We start from the raw sequence: 24,526 nt of genomic DNA on the forward strand, positions 1-24,526 counted from the left end.
TGTAGAAAAACCTCACTCACCTGAGACAGTATTTTAACGTTCTCAGGTTAAAATGCATCTGAAGATGCTTGCAAAAGTGACTGCTACCCCTATGCAGGCTGAGGAGACCTGGCCTGAGGTGGGAGACCTGCCAGCCCTGCAGGCCCCACGGATGGACCCACCACTACTTACCAGCTGCATAAACAATCCTCTCTCTCTCTCACTCGATGTTGTTTGAATAAGCAGTTAAAACGCTTTCCTGAGGTTTTCTGAGGACAGAGTGAGTAAATGCTGGCTTTGTTTAAGTAGTACAAAGCATATGAAATACGATAGTGCTGAATAGTGCAGATGCTGTGCAGGAACTTTAATCAAGTAAAACACTGTTTCTCTGCATTGCTTTTACTTGTGTCATAAAAGTGACTTTAAATAACAATAATTTTACAGTTTTCCCAGGAGTGGTAGGGGAGATTGGAACTGGAATAACGTAGTTATGTTAAGAGCATGCTAGTTAGGCAACATGTCAAATCCATGTTGGATTTTCCACTTCTTGGACACAAGTTACTTACTGGGAAAAAGTAAAAATACCCATTCATTTTCTGTTAGTTTCTTCACAATGTAATAGGAGAGCACAGCTTCTTGCTCCACAATAAGTGGGTAGTAAAAGATCTCTCGACTATATTTTCCAGACATATGTTATTTTGGTAATTTATTCTTTCCTATATTTTTGAAGTGTTCTTATGTATTACATATATTTCTAAGATAGAAGACAGTAAGCCATAGCTATAGCAACAACAACAACTACTGTTACTTTTAGGAGCAGAGGGAATCTTCCCATGGAATGCAGTTATTGTCTGTATTTTGACCTGCATAAGACACCCAAGTTACTTTGTCACTTCAAAGGTTTTTCCATAATAGTAGTGATGCTGGAAAAAGGGCATGGGTGAAGCTTTGGGATTTTTTAAGATAAGCCTTAATGAAAAGGAAGATATGCCAATAAGCATAAAAGTTAATTGTGTAACAGACAAAATGGAAGATAAGAAAAAGAATAACCTATTGATATGATGCAAATTGTTTCTCATCTCAATGTTGCTATTGTTTCTTGCCTTGACCTAGGAAAGTCTTAATAAGCCAGTAACAATTAATTGTGGATTGTTTACTCTCCTCTAATTATTATTTTGTGTGTCTAGGTTGGCTATACCATGTTAAGAGATATTCTTCAAAATAGGTATCTCCAAATTCTGATTTGTAACCAGAAGCCAAATTATTTTATGAGTCATTTGAGCTTTCGAAACTCCCTAGTGAATGCAGGCCTACTGACTCACTGAGGGATGTTTTGATTGATTATACTGCACATAAGAACAGCCGTGGTTGTTCAGATCAATGGTCCACTGAGCTCAGTTTCCTGCTTTCTAAAAGCAGTTAGCAGCAGATGCCTAGAGATGTGCAGGAGCTGGGCAAACTTCAAATGAACACTCTCCCTGCCTCTAGTTGTTTTCAGCTCAGTAGATTTCCTATGCCTGTTGTGTTTGTCTCTTTAGTTACTCTCACTGACTCTCTCTCCCCCAAGTACTTGAATTTGCAAACTTTCTGCATCAGCAACATCCTTTGACAAGAGTTCTGCAGGTCTAGCACTCTTTATGTGATGAACTATTTTATTATTATTAATTTTATGACCTCATTCATACCAGCTTCACTGGCCTCTGGTTTTTGTATTAAGAGAGACAAAACAGTCCATCTCCACCCATCTCCTCCATGCCACTCATGATTTCATGGACCACTGTCATGTCCCCTCACATTATTTCTGCTTCCATGTTGAAAAATCTCAGGCTACTCCATTGTTCCACATGAAGAAGCTATTCCATATATCTGATAATTTTGTTGTCCTTCTTGGTTCAGCCATGGAGTTATAAAGTTGCAACATATTCTTCTCTGTCTTGTTCTCTACTCCTACTGCTTCTCCTCCCTTCCTCCTGCCACCAAATTCCTAACTTTTGAGTTAGGCAGCATTTCAAGAGGGATTTTTTTTTTTCAGAAGATGCATCAGTTGGCTATTAAAATTTAAATGAGATCTATTATATAATTCATCAGGGATTAGTCAATGATGGCTTCAGTCCCATTGATTGCTGTTAATACCATTAAAACCTCAAAACTACCACATCTTATGAGATGTTACAAGCAGATGCTGCTTCATAAGCAAATTTATACCAGAACTGGTTGTCTAAGCATGTTATTATACTAGAGGGTTATATGAGCCACATGATGTATCAAGTAATTAGTATACCATGTTAGAAAATGTTTCCTTTTTACTTGAGCAAGTGTATTTTCAACCAGCTGTTTGTTTTTCGGATGTGATGCCACTACATCTGAGTAGCTGCAACCTTCCTATAGCTAAAATTAGGAAGATGAGAATAAAAAAATATCCATGAGATCGTTCTGTCCAACCCCTTCACTTCACATCTGAAGAAACCTCTTTGTACAGATCTGTACAAAGATTATGTTCCCTCATTTGTACATTAAAATTACTCTAAACAGAAGATCTCTTCTTGGAAAGCATCTTTCAATGAAACTTCAGCTGCATCATTGTTGGTATAAGAACACAGTCACTATCTTTTGGGTATCTTTTAGCTTTGGAACTTAGAAACTTACTTTGGAAGACTGATGATCAAGACCAAATTATCTCTGAGGTGCTCCTTTTGATAGTTACTTCCATGAAGTTAGATGTACCAACACCTTGTCAAAAGATGTAAAAGACGCACTCTTCTGCTGTGGCAAGTGAGCTTCTAAGAATCAATTCCCTCTCTCTTCCCCATTCCCTAAGAAAATGTTCCCCATGCAAAATAGACTAGACCTATCAAGCAATTCTTAGTAATAAAAAGGATAAACAATCTTTCTAGTAACTTGATAGCTGGGAATGTCAAAGTGATTAAAAAAAATTTGAGAGGCAGGATGTTATAAAACTCACATTTTGACATGTTGGGAAGAGTCATTGTGTTCTCCCACAGAAAACAACCTTTCTCTGGGCTAGCACTATTCAAAGAAGCAGCTGTATCTGGATGCTAGAACATGACCATTTGGAGCTGCTCTGTCACGATTTTGCTGGGCTCTCTGGGGTTTTCAAATCAACTGTTTTCTGTCAGACCAGCCCTGGGAGGGGAACAGCTGGTCCACTCATGCCTGTTTCCCCGACTCTGCATGTTTGCAGGACCTACTTGCTTCTGGTATGCTGGTTGGAATTCCCATTATAACGAGATAAGAATTGAGTGAGGACAGTGTCCAAATTAAGAGTAACATTAATCTTGTAATCACTAGGAATAAGGAAGAGGTGAAACTCTGGCAGTACTGCCAAACAGCATCACATTGAAGCTGCTTAGAAGGACTCAAAGGTGAGCTTGTGCTTCCAGATCTGTAGAATTCAATCTGTTCAGGAACTCAGAAACTGAGTGTGTTTATAGAAGAAGAGCTTTCATTTATGTAGCTAAAATTGGGAATGCTGTAAAGATTCATGATGCAGTTCAATCATCCTCAAAGGAGACACTTGCTTACCATGAGCTTCAGGACAAGGCTCTCATCTTTTACAAACAAATGCAATTAAGTATTTTTCTTTATGTCAAAGACCTGCATGAGATCAGAGATATTAATAACGTGGTAACGAAAAGCTGATTTTTTAACATCTACTATTAAATGAATTAAAGCACAGTCATAAAAAAATAATCCTAACAATTCATATAATCTGAAGTTATCTATATTTGTATAGATCTATGTCAGTACAGGTCCCATGACAGTCAAGTAAGTGAAGGTACGCGCAATCTTACGAATTCATGAAAGGAGAATGTCTTGCAGCGCAATGTTGCGCTCCTTTGGACTGAAGCAATGCACCTCAAACCCTGGAGAGTTTCCTCACACCAAAGCGTTGTGCACAGACAGTCCACCTGCAGGGAGAAGTCCAGCTACAGCTTAAAGAACCTGGAGAAGACATGAAACACAAAACATGGCGATTCAGTAACCATCAAACTTCCCTTTCTGTTAATGTTCCTCTTCAAAATCCGCGAGCCATTTCAGACTTACAGGCCTTTAGATTTAGGGCAGCGTATCTCGAAACAGCCCACGGCGCACGCTGGGAGCCTGTACCCGCTCTGTCAAGGGAAGGCCGTGGGGTGTCTGTGTTGGAAAAGGGGCGGTGGGCGCTGCTGAGGGCAAGTCCCCCTGAGCCGCGCCCGAGCAGGGCGCCTGGAGCCGGGCTGGGCCACCGCAGGGATGATTTGACCGTGACACCCTGGCCTCATCCACGCCACGCAGACTTTCAGGCTCCGGAGAAGGCGGCCACATCCAAGCTGCCTGTTGGGAACCGGGGATACTCAAGGCGGCAGCTGGAAGCGACGGGAGAGGGAGAAGGCCCGGCCAGGCCAGGCCGGGGCCCGGCCAGCACCCTGGCTCAGCCTCGGCCCCGCCGCCACGCCCGGCTAGGCAACACCCACGGAACACCCACGGAACGCCCACCGGACACCCGGGCAGGCCCTCCCTGCCGCCGCGCTACCCGGCGGGCGGGGCTCCCCGCGGCGGGGCGGGCCCGGCCAGGCCCCGGCACCGCCCGGGCGGGGCGGGGCGTTCCTGGGCGCCGCTTCCGCCTGGGTCGGGGCCCGGCGCGGTGGCGGCGGCGTTGCGGCGGGGGGCAGCATGCTGAGCCCGCGGGAGCGCGGCGGGGACCTGGCCCGCTTCTACACGGTGACGGAGCCGCGGCGGCACCCCCGCGGGCACACCGTCTACAAGGTCACGGCGCGGGTGAGTCAGCGCCCGGCCGGGCCCGGCCCCCACCCCCTCCGTGCCGGCTGCCCGGGCCGCCGCGGGCCGCCGCCCTGCCCCTCGTCTCCTCAGGCCCCCGGGCCTGGCCTGCCCGTTAGTTGGTCCTTAAAGCCGCCGCTGTGCGCGGAATAGAGCCTGCGGCTGGGCTGCCCGTGGGCATCCTGGCGCGCCCTGCGCGGATCAGGCCCGTCGCGACGTGGAGACCCTTCTCAGGGACACGGGTGGGAGGGAGGGAAGGCTCGGACACGGCGGCCTCTCCCGAGCTGAGCCTCGGTCGTCTCCTGCAAACTTGTAGCTTCACTTGACGTTGCGATTGCCTCAAACGCGCATTGCAATTAACTGTCAATTTCTCACCTGTTTGTTGCAAGGGCGTAGGAGAATAGCTTAAAACCAAACAACTCCGTCTTTCTTTTTTTCCCCTCTTCTCCCCTAGATCTCTCAGATAGGTTACTGGCAGATTGCTCTGTCTTCCTGCCTGCCCCACAGAGCAGTCAGCTCTGGAGGAAGAATGAGGGAGTAGAGTATGTAGGTACAGCACGCCTGCGCTGGAAGTGCAGGGCTGTTTGAGTTGAAGAATATTTAGACAGCTGCTTTCTTAAGGGCTGTGAGTGCCTAGGGTTCAACCTCATTTGGGCAGAAGAGCGTCTGGGTAACTAAGAGAGGCCTACTAGGAGGAGGAGGAGAGCTGAAGCAGATAACTGGGTATTGGGAGAGCTGGCTTGGTGCTGGATTTGCTGAAAGCTCCTTCTGTTCCTCTAGGGAAATTTCTTGCTTTCTTTTCTCCTACACTTCTCTATTTAAGCCAAAAAGGGAGGGGAGTGAGTAAACATGTGGAGATAGGTGGAAAAGGGGTGGGAGTTCAGGTCATGTATGGTGGGATATATTGAGAGCATCAGAAAGTGTCACAGAGATACAGACTTTATTTAAATGACCTGTGATCTTGTGGTTACTGCAGTTGTAGGTGTTCCGCCCATGAGAGCAATGTATGTTTACATGCAGCCTTCCCTTCATCCAAAGAATACAGCATTCTGTATGTGTATGTATATTGTAGCGCTCAGGTTGTTTGACTATGATCACTTTGTGTGCCTTGTGAAATTAATTTTTTTTAAAATTATTTTTTGTCAAATATATGTATACAAATCCACCGAACACAAATATGGGATGTGCTTAAAACGTTTTTAGTCCAATAAAATGAAGTATTTAAAAAAAAAAAAAAAGTTGTTTTTCCCGATGATGTTTTAATCTAAAAAACCTTTCCTGAGATAGAGGCAAGGAGGAAAACAGTGCAATCACATGTTTCTGTAGGAGCTCATGATGGATTAAGTCTATGTGTGTGTTTTAAAAAGTTGTGTCAGTACGATAGTGAGTAATAGGAATGAGCCAAGACTTCTCCTTATTTTACTCTCGTGACTTTGTTCTTACTGGCTAAAGACAGTTAAAATGCTCTGTGATATTTTGGTTTATGCAGAATTGTTTAAAAGCAAGTTGTGGTTAACTAGTGAGAAATGTCACCCTTTCTCCATGTCCCGTAAGTTGTAGATGCTCTGGTACTTTTTGAAGTAAGGCAGTGCAGAGTCAGGTGGTGTGCCGGCTGCACGTGATTTAGTACAGAGCAAGGAGCTGATCAGTCTGTGAGCTGTCCAAATTAAACTGAGCTAACCAGAGATCATTAGTTCTTCAGTGTGTTTTGATACCTAAAATCCTCAAAATGCAAAAATATTTCTCTTTTATGCAGCAAGGGATGCTTTGGACACAAATGTAAAAGTATAAATAACTTTTGTTTGAGTAGGGGTCTATCTGATAATCTGTTATGTAGTACTTGAAGTGAGGATTTGGGGAGTTAGAAGCTGAACGAAATGATTTAAAAATAATTCAATGTACGTATCTGTTACCCTCCCTTTTTCTTTCCTCCTATTCCTCCCTCCTGTTCCTGCAGTGATCTGGCTCCATGGTTGATATCACAGCACTACAGCTGTATTTGCTGATCTGATGCTCAGCAACTTTGGGGGACCGCCAGGAAAAAAGTGAGGTGGATCTTCCCATTGTGTTGCATAACCTTCTGGCTGAGATCTAGGGTAGTCAGTACGTGCTAGTGGAGATTTCAGGTTCCTTTCAGTGGTGTATGAGTGAATCCTTTGTGAAATGAAGTTAAAGGAGCTTTCTGTTCCAATGTAACAATAGATTAATAATCATGGATGAGAAAGTACTTGTTTAGTGTGTCCTAAACATGTGCCCAAAGGCACAGCTACCCATGCAGTCTCTTCTGAGTGCTAAGGTGGTCTGTCCTTATTGCAGGTTTTTCTTAAAGGTTTTGTTTGTATACCAGAGAATACATGTTTTATTTACTTGTAAACTGTGAAATAATTGTAAGTGCTGACAAGATTAAATGAATATTGGCTTTTTTATATCCATTTCTAAAGTCTAAAGAACAGAAAGAGATATCAGCAAGTTGCGATACAAGAAGTGTCTGAAAATATAGGCCACTAATAAAAGTTCATATAACTTAGAAGACTACAATTAGTAATGATAATTAAATTTCTAATGAGTTATATTGGATATCAGCAGGTCAGTCAAGGAACAGGATAATCTGAAATACTTTGTTTGATGGTGAGGATCCGTGTAGGATCTCTGTTTTTCAGAGCCTAATGCAGTAATTATGCATTGCTTAGCTCATTGGTGGGTATCCTAATGATATTTTTAAAAATAGATTAAAGTGGCTGGTGTTACAGATTTGCAGAAGGATCTGACTGCATTGATCCTTGTGGGAGGATTAAAAAAGTGCACTGAAAAACTGGGGGATTGGATCATCTTTGCCAAGTCTCTAGGTTGATTGTAGGTTGGATTGAAGGGGCAGACCTCTTCTGAGGTTGACCTTCAGAAAAGGATATGAAGAACAAAGTAGGACAACACATAAATTATTATATACTGACTTAAAGTTGGCATGGCTGGTAGATATAGAAGGCGATGTAACATTAGAACAAGTGTGAAACAGGGCCTCTGGGTTTTATTCCAGATTCTTACTAACTGGCTGGGTAATTACTCATCTCTCTGGGTCTCCTTCTGCCCATCTGGTAATTTACCTAGCTGCCAAAACTGTTGCAAGGCTTTAACTAAAGGTGAACTGCAAAGCAAAGCAGTTAGTGTGTGCCCTTTGGTGTTCTTCTGTGATGTGTAGCCATGCCTATGATATCTTCTTCCCCCAGCTCTACAGGCTCCTTACATCAAGTATGCCAGCTATTAGAAAAGAAGGTTAGAAATATTTCACCAATTGTACATATGAACTGCCTGGTAGTGAATGAAGGAGCAACAGCTGCCAAGGTTAAAATTTGGTAAAGTTGCCAAATGTTAGATTACTCAAGAGTGAGGAAAAGTTGAGGAAGGTTTTGTCAATGTAGACTACGCTGGAAGAAGAGGACTTTGATGTGCAAGGTGAGAGAAAGAACTTAGACTTGTGAAGGAAAATGTTTGAGGTCTTTTGGGAGGTTGCTAGAGAAGGTAACACTTCTCTGTTGTCTTGTCTCCTCCAAAATGTGTGAAAGATTACAGTGGTTGGTCTGTGTAGTAAACTGATGTTATGAAATCTGGGAGGCTTTGACAAGGATTCTTGAAAAATGAAAGGGTGGAAGAGAGCTAGTTTGTGGGGAGTACGAGGGTTATGTTATTGTTGCTTAGCAAGAGGAAAGTGTAGATTCAGTGACTTCCATCTTAGAGCAACAGCTGTGTGGTGCTTGCGGTACAGCGGGATGGTGTTTTAGTCCCTGGGGTGCAAGGAGCGTGGACTCCTTGCTCTTGCCTATATGCATCACCTATTCACAGCATTAATTATTCTGGGGTGTGTCAGTGTGTGGAGAGTCTCAGTTTGGATTGCAAATGCCCTATTTTGCTTTAGCTAACAATAGGCTAATTATTTTGTTAAACAGCTTTGGCTGAGTTGTAATGAAGGATATACTGACTTACACAAGATAATTGCAGATATGAATTAAAGATGTCTTTATTTGATTTGTTTGTTTGTGTGGATATGCTCTTACTGCTGTTTATAAGTCCAATACAGAACTTGGATTACAAAGGCTTTTGTGATCAATATTTATTTAAAGAAAAAAATCCTGACAAAATACAGGCTTCTTTATGGTGTGTAGCCAAGCCTCGTTTTCACGGCAATTTTCCTCTGGACAACGTCATTTATAATTAATTAGACAAAGAGTGTTTAAGGAGAAACAAATACACAAGGATAGAGTCAGACGTGTGTGGTGTGCGCATCGATGGCTGTAAGTAAAGTGGAAATACTGTCTTAGTAAATGCAAAACCTCACATTCACAGTGAGGTTGTGTGCAGCTTGTATTAAGCCAAATAACCTTAATTAGCTCCACTTATTAGGAGTAATGTGGCCCTCCTATGAATTAATAGGAAGAGATGGGAAAGATGATGGGGGATGTGCTCTATGTAGCTTTGTTTTGTGAGATGCCTTCTGTGCCATTTTGCCTGGAATGTACATCTTTATTTCTAATCACAGCGATTGACTCTGCTGCTAAAACACCTCACCGTGTTATATTTGGATATTAGACTTCTCTACAACAAAATGAAAACATTTCTGAGTGCAGAGGAACATGCAACCGTTTGCCTTTTTCCAGATTTTTCTCTTCAGCAACAAATCATTGTATGTTACTCTTTAACTTCCAAACTGGAAATCCAAGCACTTATATAGTTTTTTGTTTTGCTTTTCAGATTGTTTCCAGAAAAAATCCAGAGGATGTCCAGGAGGTAACAGTTTAAACTTGTGCAAATGTCTTTGTGTATCACACTATGGCTTTTTGAAGCATCTTTGATGTAATTTAGCAATTTCTGTGTTTTGTCATTGTAATTGAGCAAACTGTTTTTTGTATGTTTCCATTTGTCTTTAGCTTTAGTAGTTGAAAACAGTAGCCAGCGTAACATGTTGCAATTCTGCCCTCAGTGACGAATCGTGACTTGAAACAAAGTCTTAGAGAGAAAAGTGTCTTTTGATGACAAAACTGCTTTGATAACTTTGCAAGCTCTTTTCTCAGGGCTGGAATTGGCAAATTGATGGTTACTTAACTCCTACTGGTAAAATTAGAGATCAGTCCACAATCCAAGTCTTAGGTCTCAGCTGTAGGTACTCTTTTCCTCTTTAACCAATACTTCACTGAAAAGCCTACATCATTACTGTCTATTAGTGAAGAGAGAAAATGGAGGAGCGTAGGAGTGGTTGAGAGAGATTAGACTGCAAGTCATATATTATGCCTCTCTCTCTGAGGCTCCTTAAGTATTTTCCAGTGATATGCTTTGATAAAACTTTAAAATTGCTTACTCTTTGCCTCTTCCAAAAAGGCTGTGAATAAGGGTCTGCTGTATTCTTGTGCCTCTTTAATATCTCAAAAGACTGTCAGGAACCATTGTATTGAGACAAAAAAATACATCACGTGTCTGTGGGTTTGGTTGGTTTTTTTGTTTTTTTTTTAGATTAAAAAACCTGCTTTTCCCTCTTGATTTCTTCTGGACTGATGACTTGACATTGATACTATTATACTATGTACATGCAAAATCTTCCTTCAAAAGCACAACCTTATGGCTTTTCAGACATTGTGTAACATATGCATATGTTCAATTTCTGGTGCAGTCTCTTACTACAGTTGAGGAGAACCTGGATAGTTGATGAAAGAAGAGCCCATAAATGAATTCATTGCATCTCTGGTCAAACATGAGTTACTGATTAGTGGCTTGGCAGAGGTGAGAATTGGCTAATACACCTAACACCCCTTTGTTGCATCCTTCTTTGAAATCTTGAGAATCAGATAAACATGAGCATTCATGCTTTTTGCATTTTTTTAAATCTCTATAAGATTAAAACAGCCTATCAGAATCAGTGAATATCATGGATCTAGTTTTAGAATTGCATTACTGTAGTTTGTAGCTTGATGTTCACCTTTTCCAGGGAGGCTCCTGAATTGAACCTATTCATGAGCACATACTGCCATTACCTTAATCTTCATTTGTGGGAAAAACACTTTATAGCAGCTGTTGATGAGCCATTCATCAGAAAAATATATTGTAAGTGCCTTTCAGCTAGAGTATTGCATGAATATATGTTAAGTAGTTTTGAAACAATAGCAAAACCATATCTTTCAGTCATTGCTTTGGTCATTGCTTTGATCTGTGGCTGTAGGTTAGCCATGCAGGATTCCACAAACTCTAGTCCACAAGAAGATATAAATGTGCTATGAACTTGTTGCTGATTGCCCTTTTCCACCCTTCATTTTATCAAATTAATTATTTTGTATGTGATAGCATGTTAGGTGTGGTGTGATTCTGTTATGAGCAAGCATCTGAAAGTACCTAGTTATTAAAAGGAATGTCCTATATGGTAGTTGCCATGAGGGCTAGTTGTAGTCAGAAAACCACATATGTTGGGAGCTTTTCTGTTATACTGGCTTCCTGTGATAGAAAAAGAATTGTGGACAGTCTTTGAAAGAAAAAGAATATGCTGCTAACCTGTTCCCACTGAAAGTAAATTTACCTCAGTTTTCCAGAATGCTCAGTTATAAATTCAGTAGCCAAAATTTTGTGCACACAACCACCCTCTTGCTTTACGATCTGTCTCATGCAACCCCATTCCTGCACCTGTACATGACCACTTAGGTGTCCCTGCCTACTCATTCAGAAGTCTCTTTTAATGTCACTGCTGTGATGTAATACATACATTACATATGTACAACTGTACATAAGGCTGTGTACTGTGACCTCTGCTTGCCAGTGTTCTGTCACCTCTTTTAATTGCCCTTTGGGATACAATCCTTTAATACAGCATCTTGCTCACTGCAGCCAACTACAGTTCAAGGTAACCTCAACTGTTGTTGCTGGGGCAGGAAGGAAGATAACCTTGTAAGGGCTTTCTTCTCAAGAGGATAAAAGGAGTTAATGTGAAGTTGTGTGTGGAGGAGTTAATAGATACAGAAAGGCTAGTGGACTTCCCTTTAATTTCTGTGCTTCTGGGGATTGATGGTGGCCACATGGCACGCGAGGGAGTTGTAGCTAGGGTAGTCTTGTGGGGTTTTTTTGTCTGTCTTATTCACAGAGGAGAAAGGGTTGTACATTGTGGAACAGATGAGTCACATGAGTTAATAGAGATCTACTGGCTCTAGCCATGACAAGCACCTTATTGCATTACAAGTCTAACATATGTTTTATGATATACTTGCTGTGCTTCGTTGGGCCTCAAAGTACAATGTGTCCTTCCTCCAAATCTGATTTCTAATGAGTATGTTAGAGTGGGAACTTTGCTAACTTTGCTGAGCTGCATGCATGCAAAGGCATGATTTCCATGAGCTTGTGAAAGGCTTTAGGATGACCTTGACTGCTTTTGCTGTTATTTATGGATATTTATTTTTTTTCCTCTTGGCTATCGGGAGATCACTTGCAGCAGTAAAAAATGATACTTTTTTAGTGGAATGGATTCTCATGCTCTTATTTTTCTGTCAGCTTTTTATGTTGTCTACAAGTATTGACAGTGCAATAACTTAATGTTTCAAGATTTCACCGTCTTAAGCAATTTTATGTTCTATGTGCACACAGCTCTAGAAGTGCTAATCATTCACTTTCTAGATATTGGATTAGACAGAAGTAAAGCACTGAAAAATTATTCAGATTTTTCTTCCCTTGTCTGGTGAACTCCACCAAGTACTAGTTGTAATTGAGTCCTGGAAATGCACAATAGGCAGGGCTGAAGCAGGACTGGTAGTTTCAGTATGGCTAAGTTTATAAGGTGGATGGTGTGTAGCCATATTAAAGCTTTGCATATCTACTGCTAACCGTCCTGTTTCCTTATATCTGCATTGGTCTGTAGGTAGGACTTGCATCTGCTGTAATTTAGAAGGCTTCTGACCTTAGTGTTTAAAAAAAAAAAACAACCCTCCAAAACTCCAGCAAAACAGCAGCAATGACAACACAACCCTCTAAAACCTTTTACTTAGGTCTAAATGTGGTTTGCTTGCAAAAAGTAGTTTTTCAATTATGATTGTTCATGAGAAGGTGGCCTGTTAAATCAGTCAGAAATATTTGGACTCTTTTAAATTGTGGATAGTTGTATTAAGCTAATTGAGACATTTAACTGATGGAACACTGGATTCAACTGCTGAATGTATTGCAGCCTCTCTCTCTTTTTTTTTTTGTTCCCTCCCTGTTCTACTTTAACACTTTATATTAATGTTGGGGTTTATTATGATCGCCTAGTGAGTCTGACCAAAAATGAGGCCAAGATATAAAATGTCTGTGTTCATTTTTTCCATCCTGATACAAACCTGTTAGCAGTCAAGTGTAAATTTTGTTGCTCAGTTCCTTCCCTGGCCTGATTTTCCTGTTGGGTTTTCCTCCTTCCTTGAATTGAAAGAATAAAAAGAATGGGATGGAGGAACGATAAGGTAGATACCCAGCTGGGAGATGACTACTACTTTCTGGAAAGGATGAATCAGGAAAAGCTGCTGTAATGAACCAGTGCTCTCTTTGCATTCCTGAAGTTGGAGATTTTGTCTAGATTACAAAAAGGACATGCTCAATTTTTGATCAGGGTTATTAGTAATAAACCATTTAAAAAGTGGGCTTCTACTTACACCTGATCAGCATTTTCCATAAACAAATTGTGAGCTGGTTTGTAGTCCTGGATGCTTACTGTGTTGTCCTTAAGAATCCCTTACTTGTATTGATTTCTCTTCCCTCATTTTCTCTTGCTGTTGTGTCTGTTCCCCATACCTGCAGCTGTGCCAAGCACAGCATGCTATTGAGCATTGGATAGTGCAACACTACTGTTAGGCATTTTTTTCTCTCTTACTGGTTCCCTGTGTAGCTCTGGATCTCAGTGTGACTGAAACAGTTCTGCCTTTGCACTCTCTGTTTCCCTCTTTCAGCTTTTATTTAATATTTTTTTCTATGCACTGTAGTCTTGTTAGCCAAAGTGGAGGTTGGGGACAGATAATGACCATTTTTTTACGGTTGTTACAGTTGGCAGTTCAGATTGTGTATTTTTGTTAAACATATTTGCTGAAGGTAGCTGCCTGATTTGCTTAAAAAATGTATTTGTGGTGTGATACAATGTGAACAGTGAACCTCACTATTACTTCTCTCCCCTTTCTCTGCTTCAGATAGTCGTTTGGAAGAGATACAGTGACTTTAAGAAACTGCACAAAGATCTCTGGCAAATTCATAAAAACCTATGCAGACACACAGAACTCTTTCCACCTTTTGCCAAAGCGATAGTATTTGGTAAGCATAACTTCTTCCTGACTTGCTGTGAAATTCTTTGATAACTCAATATCTATAAATACATCTTGTTTTGCAGCTGCATGAAACTTTTCTGTGCGCTTTTCCTACTCAACTTTTTGGTTTGTTGTGTCTTACTTGTAGGTGTGCTGGTATTATATTAACACAGGTAGTTATGTCCTTCCTTCCATGTTAGAGATATTAGCTCAAATATTTATTGATGTATATGTTCTATATCTTTACAACATACATTCCCTGTTTTCAGGAGCATAAAGTCTATATTAGCTTTGTGAACAGCACTTGAACAGTGAACAAAGATTTTTCATATATGAGCTGTCTGATTTTTAGTGATGCGTTATAGTAAAGTATCAAGTGGTTGTTGCAGAAAAGAATTTTTCATTTTAGAAATTTGATTGCAATTATCAATTTTATCTAGCTAGGCTTTTGAGATCAGTTTTAAGTATAGCAGTTAACTATTTCATCAAAACAACCCATAAGAGGATTGTGCCTCTACATGAGAAATACATGGCAAAAAGTAATCAGCTCTTAAAAGCCAAAGGTCTTCAATTAATCCTCATGTATATGTCATCATGAATGTGCGATAGGTGGATTTTCAGTGAAGTGGTATGACTCCATATAGAACTCCACCTACCACACTTTCTTTTAGCAGTCTGTTGTGTTTATAAAATAAATGGTGGGTGTTTGGTTTTTTTTTTAGTGCATGTTCTTTATGTTCAGCATAAACTGTTGCTCTTTTGGCATACATATACATATTGCACACTATCCAGTGGGTTTTTAAGTGTTTTTCAACATTTTTTTTTTTTGATGCATCCAGCATGTTTGGTGCTTTTTGGTGTGCATCTGCTATGTGCTTTTGAGCCTTTTTTTTTTCCAGGCATTGTAACGTTTTTTTAGGTGTCCAGGAAGTGTTTGGCATTTCTTTGCGTGCATCTATCATGCACTCCTGGTTTGGTTTGGTTTTGGGTGAGCTTTTTGGTTTCTAAAGTGCTTTTGGGGCTACTAAGGCATTTCCGTGGCATTTATGAGTTGTTCTAGTGTATTTTTTTTTTTTTCTTAAAGCATACAGCCTGTGCTTATGCTTTTTTCTGGTATGCACCTAGCATGGTGTTTTTTGGCATGCATCCCTACATGCTGCTTTTTTTTTTTTCTTTTTTGGCAAGGTTTCTGGTCTGGATTTCAGGTACTTCGTTGTGTTTTATGGTTCCTAAGACATGACTGTGATGTTCCTTGTGTCTGGGATTTATTTGGTGTTTTTTTGGTGTGCATATGCCACACACTTTTTTGCGGGTTTTTAAATGTCCAGCACCTCTGGCCTTTTTTTGGCATGCACCTGCCACTTATTTTTTGAGTGTTTCTAAGGCATTTCTATAGCACTGCTGACATCCAGAAATGTGTTTGGTGCTTTTTTGATGTGCATCTACCATGTGCTCTTCTTTTGGTGTGGTTTTTGACAGGCTTTTCAGTTTCTAACGTGTTTTTTGGGTTACTAAGGCACTTTCATGGTGTTTACAAGTTGTTTAGTATGTTCTGGTTTTTTTAAGCATCCAGCCAATTGGTTGTTTTTTCCTTTTTTTTTTTTTTTTTTTTGTGTGTGTACCTTGTGTGGTTTTGAGCATCCAGCAAGTTTGGCATTTTTTGACAAACATCTACTATGTGTTATCTTCTTTGACAAGGTTTCTGGTGTGAATTCTGCACTTTTCTTGGAGTGCGTTTTGTTTCCTAAGGCGTTGCCGTGGCATATTTTTTTTGTTTGGGTTTTTTTTTTGGTGTCCAGCATTTCTTAGGTGTAGCTTTTTTCGTGCATATACCACATGATTTTGAGTGGGGTTTTAAGCATGTTTCAGCATTTTTTCATGTGTCCACCATGTTTGACATTTTTTTGGCACACAACTACAGTGTGCTTTGTGAGCGTTTCTGAGGCGTTTCTAAGGCGTTGCTAACTGTGTGGAACAGGTTTGGTGCTGCTTTTTAGTGTGGTTTTTTTTTTTAAGTGTCCAACATGTGTTTGGTGTTTCTTTACATGCATCTACCACATGCAATTATTGGGAATTTTAACATGTTTTTAAGCATCCGACATGTTTGGTATTTTTTTGGCAGGAATCTACCACATGCTCTTTTTGATGTGTTTTTTGTCAGGCTTTTTGTTTCCTAAGGTGGTTTTGGTGGGCATTTTTTGTTTGCGAGGTGTTTTTGGGGTTACTATGGCATTTCCATGGAGTATACAAGTTGGTTTTGTGAGGGTTTTTTTAAGCATCTAGCCTACGTTATATTTTTTTTGTATGGACTTTGCATGGTGTTTAGTGTCCAGCATGTTTGTCATTTTTTGGCATGCATCTAACATGTGCTTTCTTTTTTTGGCAAGGTTTCTGGTGTGGGTTTGGTGCATTTTTAGGTGTGGTTTTGGTTCACAGGGCATGGCTATGATATTATTTCTGTTCAGGATTTCTTCGGTGTTTTTTTTATGTGTGCGTATACTGCATGATTTTCAGTGGGTTTTAAAGAATTATTCAGCGTTTCTTTTGTGTGTCCAGTATATTTGGTGGTGGTTTAGCATGCATCTACCGTGTGCAATTACTGGGCATTTTAATGGGTTTTTAAGCTTCCAACACATTTGCCATTTTTTTTTTTGGCATGAGTCTATCACTTGCTCTTTTTTTGATGTGGTTTTGGGCAGGCTTCTCAGTTTCTAAGGTGTTTTTGGCAGACTTTTCAGTGTCTAAAGTGTTTGGGGGTTATTAAGGCCTTTCTGTGGTGTTTACAAGTTGTTTTAGTGTAGTGGTGGGGTTTTTTTGGGTGGTTGGTTTTTTTGTGTGTGGGGGTTTTTTTTTATTTTTTATTCAGCCTGTGTTTGTGGTTTTTGTATGCACCTTGCATGCTGTTTAGTGTCCAGCCTGTTTGGTATTTTTTTTGAATGCATCTACCATGTGTTCTTATTTTGACAAGATTTCTAGTGTGGATTTTTCATGTGTTTTTGAGTGGGTTTTGGTTCCTAAAGCACTGTCATGACATGTTTGGCGTTGCTACAGTGGTGTTTTGACTGTCCAGCATGTTTGGCATTTTTTGGCATGCATCTCCCTTGCACTCTTCTTACTTTTTTTTTTTTTTTGTCGCCAAGGTTTTTGCACCTTTTTTTTGGAATGTTTGGATGATTTTTTTTTTTTTTGCATCTGGCTACTACATGCTTTTTTGTGTTTTTTCCATATTGCTTCAGCACGTTTGGTGTTTTTTGGCATGCTTTTGTGTGTATTTGTACATGTTTTCCATGCGTTGTGCCTGTTTTCCATGTATGTTTATTGTCATACATATTTTTGCATGTTTTTTTCCATGTGTTGTGCATGTTTTAACATCCCACCAGTGTTTGGTGTGTTTTGGCATGCATCTAGTGCTGATTTTTTGCAGGTTTTTTGTGTGTAGCACTTCTGGCAGTTTTAACAGTGTTGGGCATGCATCTAGAGCATATTTTCCCACATATTTCTGTGTCTTACTTTAGCATGTTTTAGCACCCAGAGTATGTTTTGCATTTTTTGACATGCATCTATTGCATGTTTTTGCACATTTTTTACCCTGTGTCATGATTTTAGTGTGTTTTAGCATCTGGTATGCTTATGGCAGTTTTTGGCATGCATCTACTACATGCTTCACATGGAAAAATGTGTAAAAACGTTTTTAGAGTTTTTGCATACTTTTAGCATACACTTTTGGGTGCCCTAGCATTTTTTCATGGCTTTTCTGCATTTTTAGATTTTGTTGTGTGGTGTGGTAGGTTGGTTTTTTTTTTGTGTGTTTGGGGATTTTTTTTTTAATGTTCTACTTTTTTTGGATGTATTACGTTTTTTTGTGGGTTTTTTTTTTGGCATTTACTTTCAGGTAGTCAAGCCTGTTAGTTTGAAAAGTGCCAAAACTGAGGTGGTTTAGTCAGCCTTTTTTCCACCAGTTTGTGTGACAGCACTATGATACTGCCCAGGGTTATGGTTGTGTGGCGGTATTTGCTGTCCCTCCTTTGCCTTGAGTGTGGAGAAACTTTATGAAACTGCTCTGGAGACAAAACCTCAGCCTGGAAAGCACCAATCTTCATTTTGATGTTTCAGGACCAAATACTGCCACAAACTTGTAATTTTTTCTACTTAGTGTTCATTTTTGATGACTACTGCATGTAGGCATGGCACTGAAATGCTTTAAAGAATGTGCTAATATAAACAACTTTGAACAAGTTGAAGTTAGTTTATAACCCAAGTTCAATGTGCCCCTACAGTTTTGGGGGAGCCTCTGACTTAACCCCTTGTTGTGTGGACCAGCTAAGTGAGAGGCAAGGAAGCTGAACTCTGATGCAGATTTCATACTTCTCTGTGCAGAGCTGAGTAAAATTCCTAGTTTAAATTGTCTTTCACATCAGCTAAACGGTATCCAACTTTTATATGTTTTTATTTTTGCTTATGTATGAAGTTTGAACTGGGGTAAGTTTTGGTGCTGTGTCAGAACTTGTACACTACTGGTTAAATAGAGAATGTAGTATTAGTTTCATCCTGTGTCGATTTTATATCTGGTTTACAGAGTAGAGTGCCCACTGGACAAATTATTTACAAAGCTAATATTTACAAAGTGTAATTTAATTTCAGGTAGAAGGTATGACAGCTGTCCATAGGGGAGGGAAGAGAAGGGTAAAAAGAAAAGAAAATCGGGGTGGAAGAGAGTACGGGCTTCTAATATCTTAAATAATTTTAAATTGCCCAAAATGCAAATTATCTGTTTTTACACTAGCTCTGTAAGCAAGGAAGCATTGAGTGAAATCTCTTCTGAAAGACATCCTTCTTCTATTGTATTTGGTGAACAAAAGTGACTGCAATGTACACTGTAAGAGAAGGAAATCTACAGAAATATTTAATGTAGTTATTTACAAAAAAAGCTCTGTGAAGTTAAAACTAAACCAAAACAAAACCCACTACATTTGAATGAAGCTGAGCCACAGCAGATTACAGAAAAGAGAAGGTAATGTAAAAACAAATTTTAAATGATTGATATGTAGCTGAAAGGAACAGAAATGTCTGAACCTTCTCTTCAGTTTAAGAATTATTTTTCTATTTAAAGAATAAAATTTTACTGTGTATTCTTCTGTCTCACTTCCATGTGTTTTGTGTTTTTGTGACTTCTGTCATCTGTGTGCTTTGTTTTAATTTAAAGCATTTATCTTCAGATAAGTCAGTATTTTTTGTATCAGAGGAAAAATGTAATCTTACTAGATTTTGGGTTTTTAACAAACTTGTTTTCAGTCTCGTTCAGTTAGTGGTGATCTGCAAGGTCCAACTCTGTTAAGGTCCTTTGTTTTCAAGCTGCTTTGATGGAGTGTTTCTGTAGTGTTTCTTCCCTGTGGTGATGTTCCACTTGTTGCAGCTTTTAAACTAATTAACATTGTCAGTAGTTGCTGGCAACTTGTTGATTTTTTTTTTTTTTTTTGATATGTGTGCTTTAAATAATGTATACATACTGTTCTGCGGAGAGTACACTTTACAAAAGGAGCATTGGTGGTTCTGACGGTGGTTCTACTTGTAGTAGAAGTATTAAACATGAGAAGAACATCAAGTTCAGCATTCAGAGTTTCAGGAGATGGTGTGGACAACTGAGACGTATTTAAAAATGAATGGGTCATGCTGTGCTTCCGTATTTCATGCAACCAAAGACTTGCCACCTCTTCAGAACTGAACTGCGTTGCATGTTTAACACTACAGCTTTTGATAATTACTATGTGCAAGTGCACATATTTTTATGCTGTTACGATAGAGCTGCTCACATCAAAGCATGAAAGTTGTTATAGGTGGGGGAAAAAGACATCATCTCACTTTTTCTGTACCTCACTTGAACCTTTTCCACCTGTCTTATGGAGAAAACATAATGAACTTGAGTATGGGAATCTAAAACATCCTAACAGATCCAACTGTTAAAACTTCTCTGAATAGTTATGCAGCAATTACGATACCTATTTCTGGGAAGTGATTACTCTCCTACCCTAATATGCATCAACATAATTTCTTCGGTATTTTCAAACTACTTTTTTTTGTTGGACACTTTAAGTACTCCCATATGTTGGCTATACGTGGCATTTTACCAACATACTGGTAAATCTGTACTCAGCATGTCTTGTATCTAACGTCTGCAGAAACATACTCCAGTATAAAAAAATACACTCTCTCCCTGCAACAAAAAGAAACCAAAAACCTCCAAATACTGATAACTTGCTAGCAGTGAGTCAGAAAGGTGATTCACATTATAATGCACAGATGAGGATACTTTTTGGATTTGAAAATACCAAATGAAGTAACATATTTAATAATTGGGTGCCATGTACAGTTGGAAGTCTTGTGAGAAACTAGCTGAAACATGAACACAAACGTTGCTGGGTGTTTGTTGTTCAGATCTGCTCCACAAAATGAATTGTGGATTCTCTCTACAGGAATTTACATTTGGTTTCCATGTATATAAGAAATTTTGAATGGATCATTGCTGGAGGAATAGCAGACCTGTGCCAATGCATTTGTTATATGCCAAGATTGTAGTTGACACTTCCTAAAACCCTGGAAAGACATGATTCCTATAATGAAGTTTCCATGTGTCTGAGAGATGTAAAGAATGGTTGAAATAACATTGATTTAGATGCAGGAAGACTTCCTGATAGAAATGTTTGAAGAGTCAGCTGGGTATTTAAGCACCTTTAACATCTGATTGAGAAGGTTGATAATGAAAGCGTTGAGCAATACAAGATTGCTTGAAAGTATGAAAAAAAGGGAGAGGGGGAAGGATTTAGGCAGGGTTGGCTGTGAATGAAACTGCTAGCAAGATGCCAGATAGTCTGTGAACAAACCAGTGCTGAATTATGTTCTTCCTTCTCCCAAAGTCCCTTAGTAAGTAGTTGTCCTGATAATGTATCATGATGCTGATGAGCTGGAAAATGTGACAGTGACTAATGTTTCAATGTCTCTGTTCAAACACATTTTTTAATTTTTTTTTTTTAGCTCAGCTTCCTCAGAAAATAAGGCTTATGTAATTGTGCTGTCAGAAAGTCAAACCTCTTACTCACGTGGCTAGTATCAGCTAAATTTGAGAGGGAAGGCAGTTGCAAATGTAATTATGTTTCTGCAAAGTCTGTGAAACCACAACTGGGTAAGAAGAGAGCGCGTGCTGTGGTGCTGCCAAGGGCCAGGCAGGCTCAGCTCATACCTGTGAAATTTGCAGCTGCCTGGACAATTGGTGTACGTGTGCTGGACAGCCTGGCAGTGCTGGTCCGACATGTCCTGTCTGGTGCCCGGTGGAAATACCGAGACAACGTGGATGAGGAAAATCAGTTTTTATTGGGTTCGATGATGAAGTAGAATGGGGAAAGATCCCTGGGAAACCAGGAAAAATAGAATTTCTTTCTTGCAAAAGTTACCTGTTTCTGGCCTTGTTAGGTGTTTACTTCTTTGTGATTGATTTTCTGTTGCATTGTAACAGTGTTCGTGTTATTTTGTAGATTCGTTTAACTGCCCATGCTGCTGTGCTTTAGGGAGGGAAGTTTTTTTTCATGATGGCCTCTTTTGCATGGAATGAAACAAAAGCCCTAATGCACCCCCAGTGTTGCTCTGAAGACACAGGAAATTTGATGAGCAGTTTAATAGAGCCTGATTCCAGTGTTGCCACTCAATGTGCCTTTGCCTTCTTTCTGCTTGCTTGTTGCTTGCTCTTTTGTACAGCTGCTAATGTTTGTACAGCTGAAAGGGCAGGGTGAACAAGTCACGGAGCCGATCTAGCTGAAAATTAGCCCAATGATATCTTTTCTTTCCTTTCATGGAAAAATAGCCGCCAAAAGCTTTGTTTGTGATCTTGTGAGTATGTGTGTGTCTTTCTAGTTTTATTTTCTTTTTTCTGGTACCACATGGGCAGGAGCTATTTACTTGAAGAATTTGTGGAAAGAATCCTGCTTTGATACTTTCTTCTGGGATTATTTTTTTGCTTGCTCTGAGTATAAATGAATTTTGCTTCTGTATTCAATGTTTCTTTTGTCCTCTTCAAAGGTTAATGCTGCAGAGCTGTCACAGGTGGTTCTTATTTTTCTGGTCATGCTGTTATAGCAATACTGTTTCTTGAACTTGTCTTCCCAGTCCTTTTTTTCCCCTCTGTATAGCTGTTCCAATGTCTGTTCTATTCTCCTCCAATTATTACTGTTAACCTTTGCCCTTTTCCTTTTGTAAACTTGTAACTATTTCAACAACAAAGTGGTGTTGATATGAAAAGCTAAAATAAGTTGTGCGCAATTGTGAGGAATGTGAATTTAAGGTAGCAATCCAAGGGTTTTCTCCTGAGAAGCAAATCTCTTCAGGTGAACTGTGGGATTGTTTTTTAAACATGTTTTTGCTAATTGGAGTGTTTTGGGTGCTGGGTAGGGAAAAGGGAAGGATCATACATTTTAGTAAATGAGCTGCTTCCCAGCTCTACTTACCTCTTGAATCCAGGAGGAGATGAGACCCTGTCTGCATGGAGCTACTTCAGACGAAAGCTTCAGTGCTTGGTAGCAGGGCTTCACCATCTCCCCTACACTTTGTCTCCTCCATAAATGGCACCCTGGAATTGATGATCTGTTTGGGGGCTTTTAGCAATACTTCGTTTACTATCCGCTCATATTGTGCGTTATCCTTGAGAATGTGAAGATTGCTCAGCTCCTTACAGGATTTGGGCCATAATCAAGGCTGACACTGACTGGCACATTGTCAAATTGTGCAAGTATCATTTGTTGTTAGATAACACTGGACATCCGTTAGTGTCTCTTGGCTAATCAAGAGTGTTGCCTCACATATTCTTACGATGAGAGGGCGAAGGATTCTTGTCGTAGCTGCCAGCTTTCATCATCCGAGTGGATTGCAGAAGACGGGACTCTAGGGACAATTGAGAATAGGAAGTTTGAAGATTTTCTATGTTCTCCTGAAGCATTGGAATGACTTTCATAGACTCAGGGCATTGTCTCCAGAAGGTTGCTTTTGTCTTGTTTTCTTTTTTTTGTGTGTGTGTGGTAGTTGTTACTGCAAAATAAATGTGTAGTTATTTGTAAAACTGTCAGTCTATGTGTCTGTTCCAGGGCGATTTGATGAAACTGTGATTGAAGAAAGAAGGCAATGTGCTGAAGATCTGTTGCAGTTTTCTGCCAATATCCCTGCTCTCTATAACAGCAAACAGCTTGAAGAGTTTTTTAAGGTTTGTTAGTATTTGCAGAAGTATTTGCTTCTTACTGATATGAATAAAGTGTAGTGCTGGTTCCACTTTACTTTATAAAGCGTGGAGTGACAGTGAGCTGATCTGACATGCTTTGTGAAGTGACTGGGAGTTTTCCATTCACTCTAGAAATGTGGCTTTAAAAAACCCCCCATGCCACACCTCTACAAGGTGGAAAGTTTTACAGGAACTTCAGGTGAATAGATTTGGAATTTATTTTTGTTGAATGATGAGCAAAAGCTGTGATGTTAAATCCAGGCGTTCAGTGGGGAAGTAATAAAGAAATATTGTCACTGTTTCTATATTTTATATAGGTGTTTATAGTTTCGAACCAAAAGAAGGAAGACTGTCTAGATTGTTTTCTTATGGCATATTATGGGTTCAGGTCTGTGAGAACAAATTTGGCGTATAACTAGTCAGACATGCTGCTTGTACAGTGTTGTGAGAACCACTCTCCAAAACATATTTTAGGACAATACATTGATCTCGACTTCCTCTTTATTACATCTGAAGCAGTTTGTTTCCAATAGTTTCTTCAAACCTCTTTGTTTTCTGTAGCTTAGACCAACATTCTGCAAACACATAAGCATAAATTGACATGTAAACATGATAGTAACTCACTGGAATTAAGGAAATGCTCATCTGGCTGAAATGGGACTTAAGGGTACTAATGTGTTAAGTATATTTAAATGATACATATGCAGAAGCAAAATTACAGTGAAGCTTAAAAATCTTCACTTGTTTTCATGATGCAGTTATTGCAGAATTCTTTGAAATGCTTAAAATAATGTTCTTTAAGCTTTGGTGGCATCAATGAGTGGGAGACTGAGTTAGAATATTTTACTTTTCAGTTTCTTTGCATTTGCCCTTTTTCAGTTCTTTGGAAATACTTCTGTGTTTTGGGGTATTTGTTCAGAGCTCTCTTTCCCCGCTTTGCTTAGCAGAAGTATTAGTTTTAGCCTTCCAGTGGACCTTTTCTGGCTTTGCAAGGGAATGAATAAAACTAGAAAGACATTAATTTTTATAGGAGCAAATACATCTACAAGGGGAGTTATGTAAGTGTAATAATTTAGGCTCATTTGTTAGCTGATGCTATGTCATGTTTTCCTGTAAAAAAGCCTTAGGTTTTGATCAGCCACCAGCTCAGCCAGTGTTCTTTGCTTGGCTCACACATGGTTTTGTTCCTTTTCAGATTTTTGTGCAGATAGCCATGGAGAGAAAGACT

At 39.7% G+C, this 24,526-nt stretch overlaps 1 protein-coding gene and 1 long non-coding RNA gene across 8 annotated transcripts in view; one reads left to right on the forward strand and one right to left on the reverse strand.

Moving 5' to 3' along the window:
- Positions 1-3,705: 3,705 nt before the first annotated feature.
- On the reverse strand, positions 3,706-4,444 carry LOC141941274 (uncharacterized). Its single transcript, XR_012628266.1, has 2 exons — positions 4,045-4,444; positions 3,706-3,942 (listed from the first exon to the last, which is right to left on the reverse strand). It is a non-coding gene; the product is annotated as an uncharacterized LOC141941274 (long non-coding RNA).
- A 162-nt stretch (positions 4,445-4,606) lies between these two features.
- The window catches only part of RPS6KC1 (ribosomal protein S6 kinase C1), a 90,513-nt gene continuing 70,593 nt past the window's right edge, over positions 4,607-24,526 (forward strand). For 3 of the 7 annotated variants that reach the window (XM_074863689.1, XM_074863694.1, XM_074863693.1), the window contains exons 1-4: positions 4,607-4,758; positions 9,502-9,537; positions 13,929-14,049; positions 23,150-23,283. In XM_074863689.1, coding sequence (XP_074719790.1) covers positions 4,654-4,758; positions 9,502-9,537; positions 13,929-14,049; positions 23,150-23,283 — 396 coding nt within the window. In that variant the 5' untranslated portion in view covers positions 4,607-4,653. Of the gene's footprint in view, positions 4,759-9,501; positions 9,538-10,414; positions 10,525-10,729; positions 10,846-13,928; positions 14,050-23,149; positions 23,284-24,526 lie in introns of those variants that run through there. The other 4 variants (XM_074863691.1, XM_074863692.1, XM_074863690.1 and 1 more) reach the window with 4 other exon arrangements.

This window comes from Strix uralensis, chromosome 3 (assembly GCF_047716275.1).
Source record: "Strix uralensis isolate ZFMK-TIS-50842 chromosome 3, bStrUra1, whole genome shotgun sequence".
In the NCBI taxonomy this organism is placed as follows: Eukaryota; Metazoa; Chordata; class Aves; order Strigiformes; family Strigidae; genus Strix; species Strix uralensis.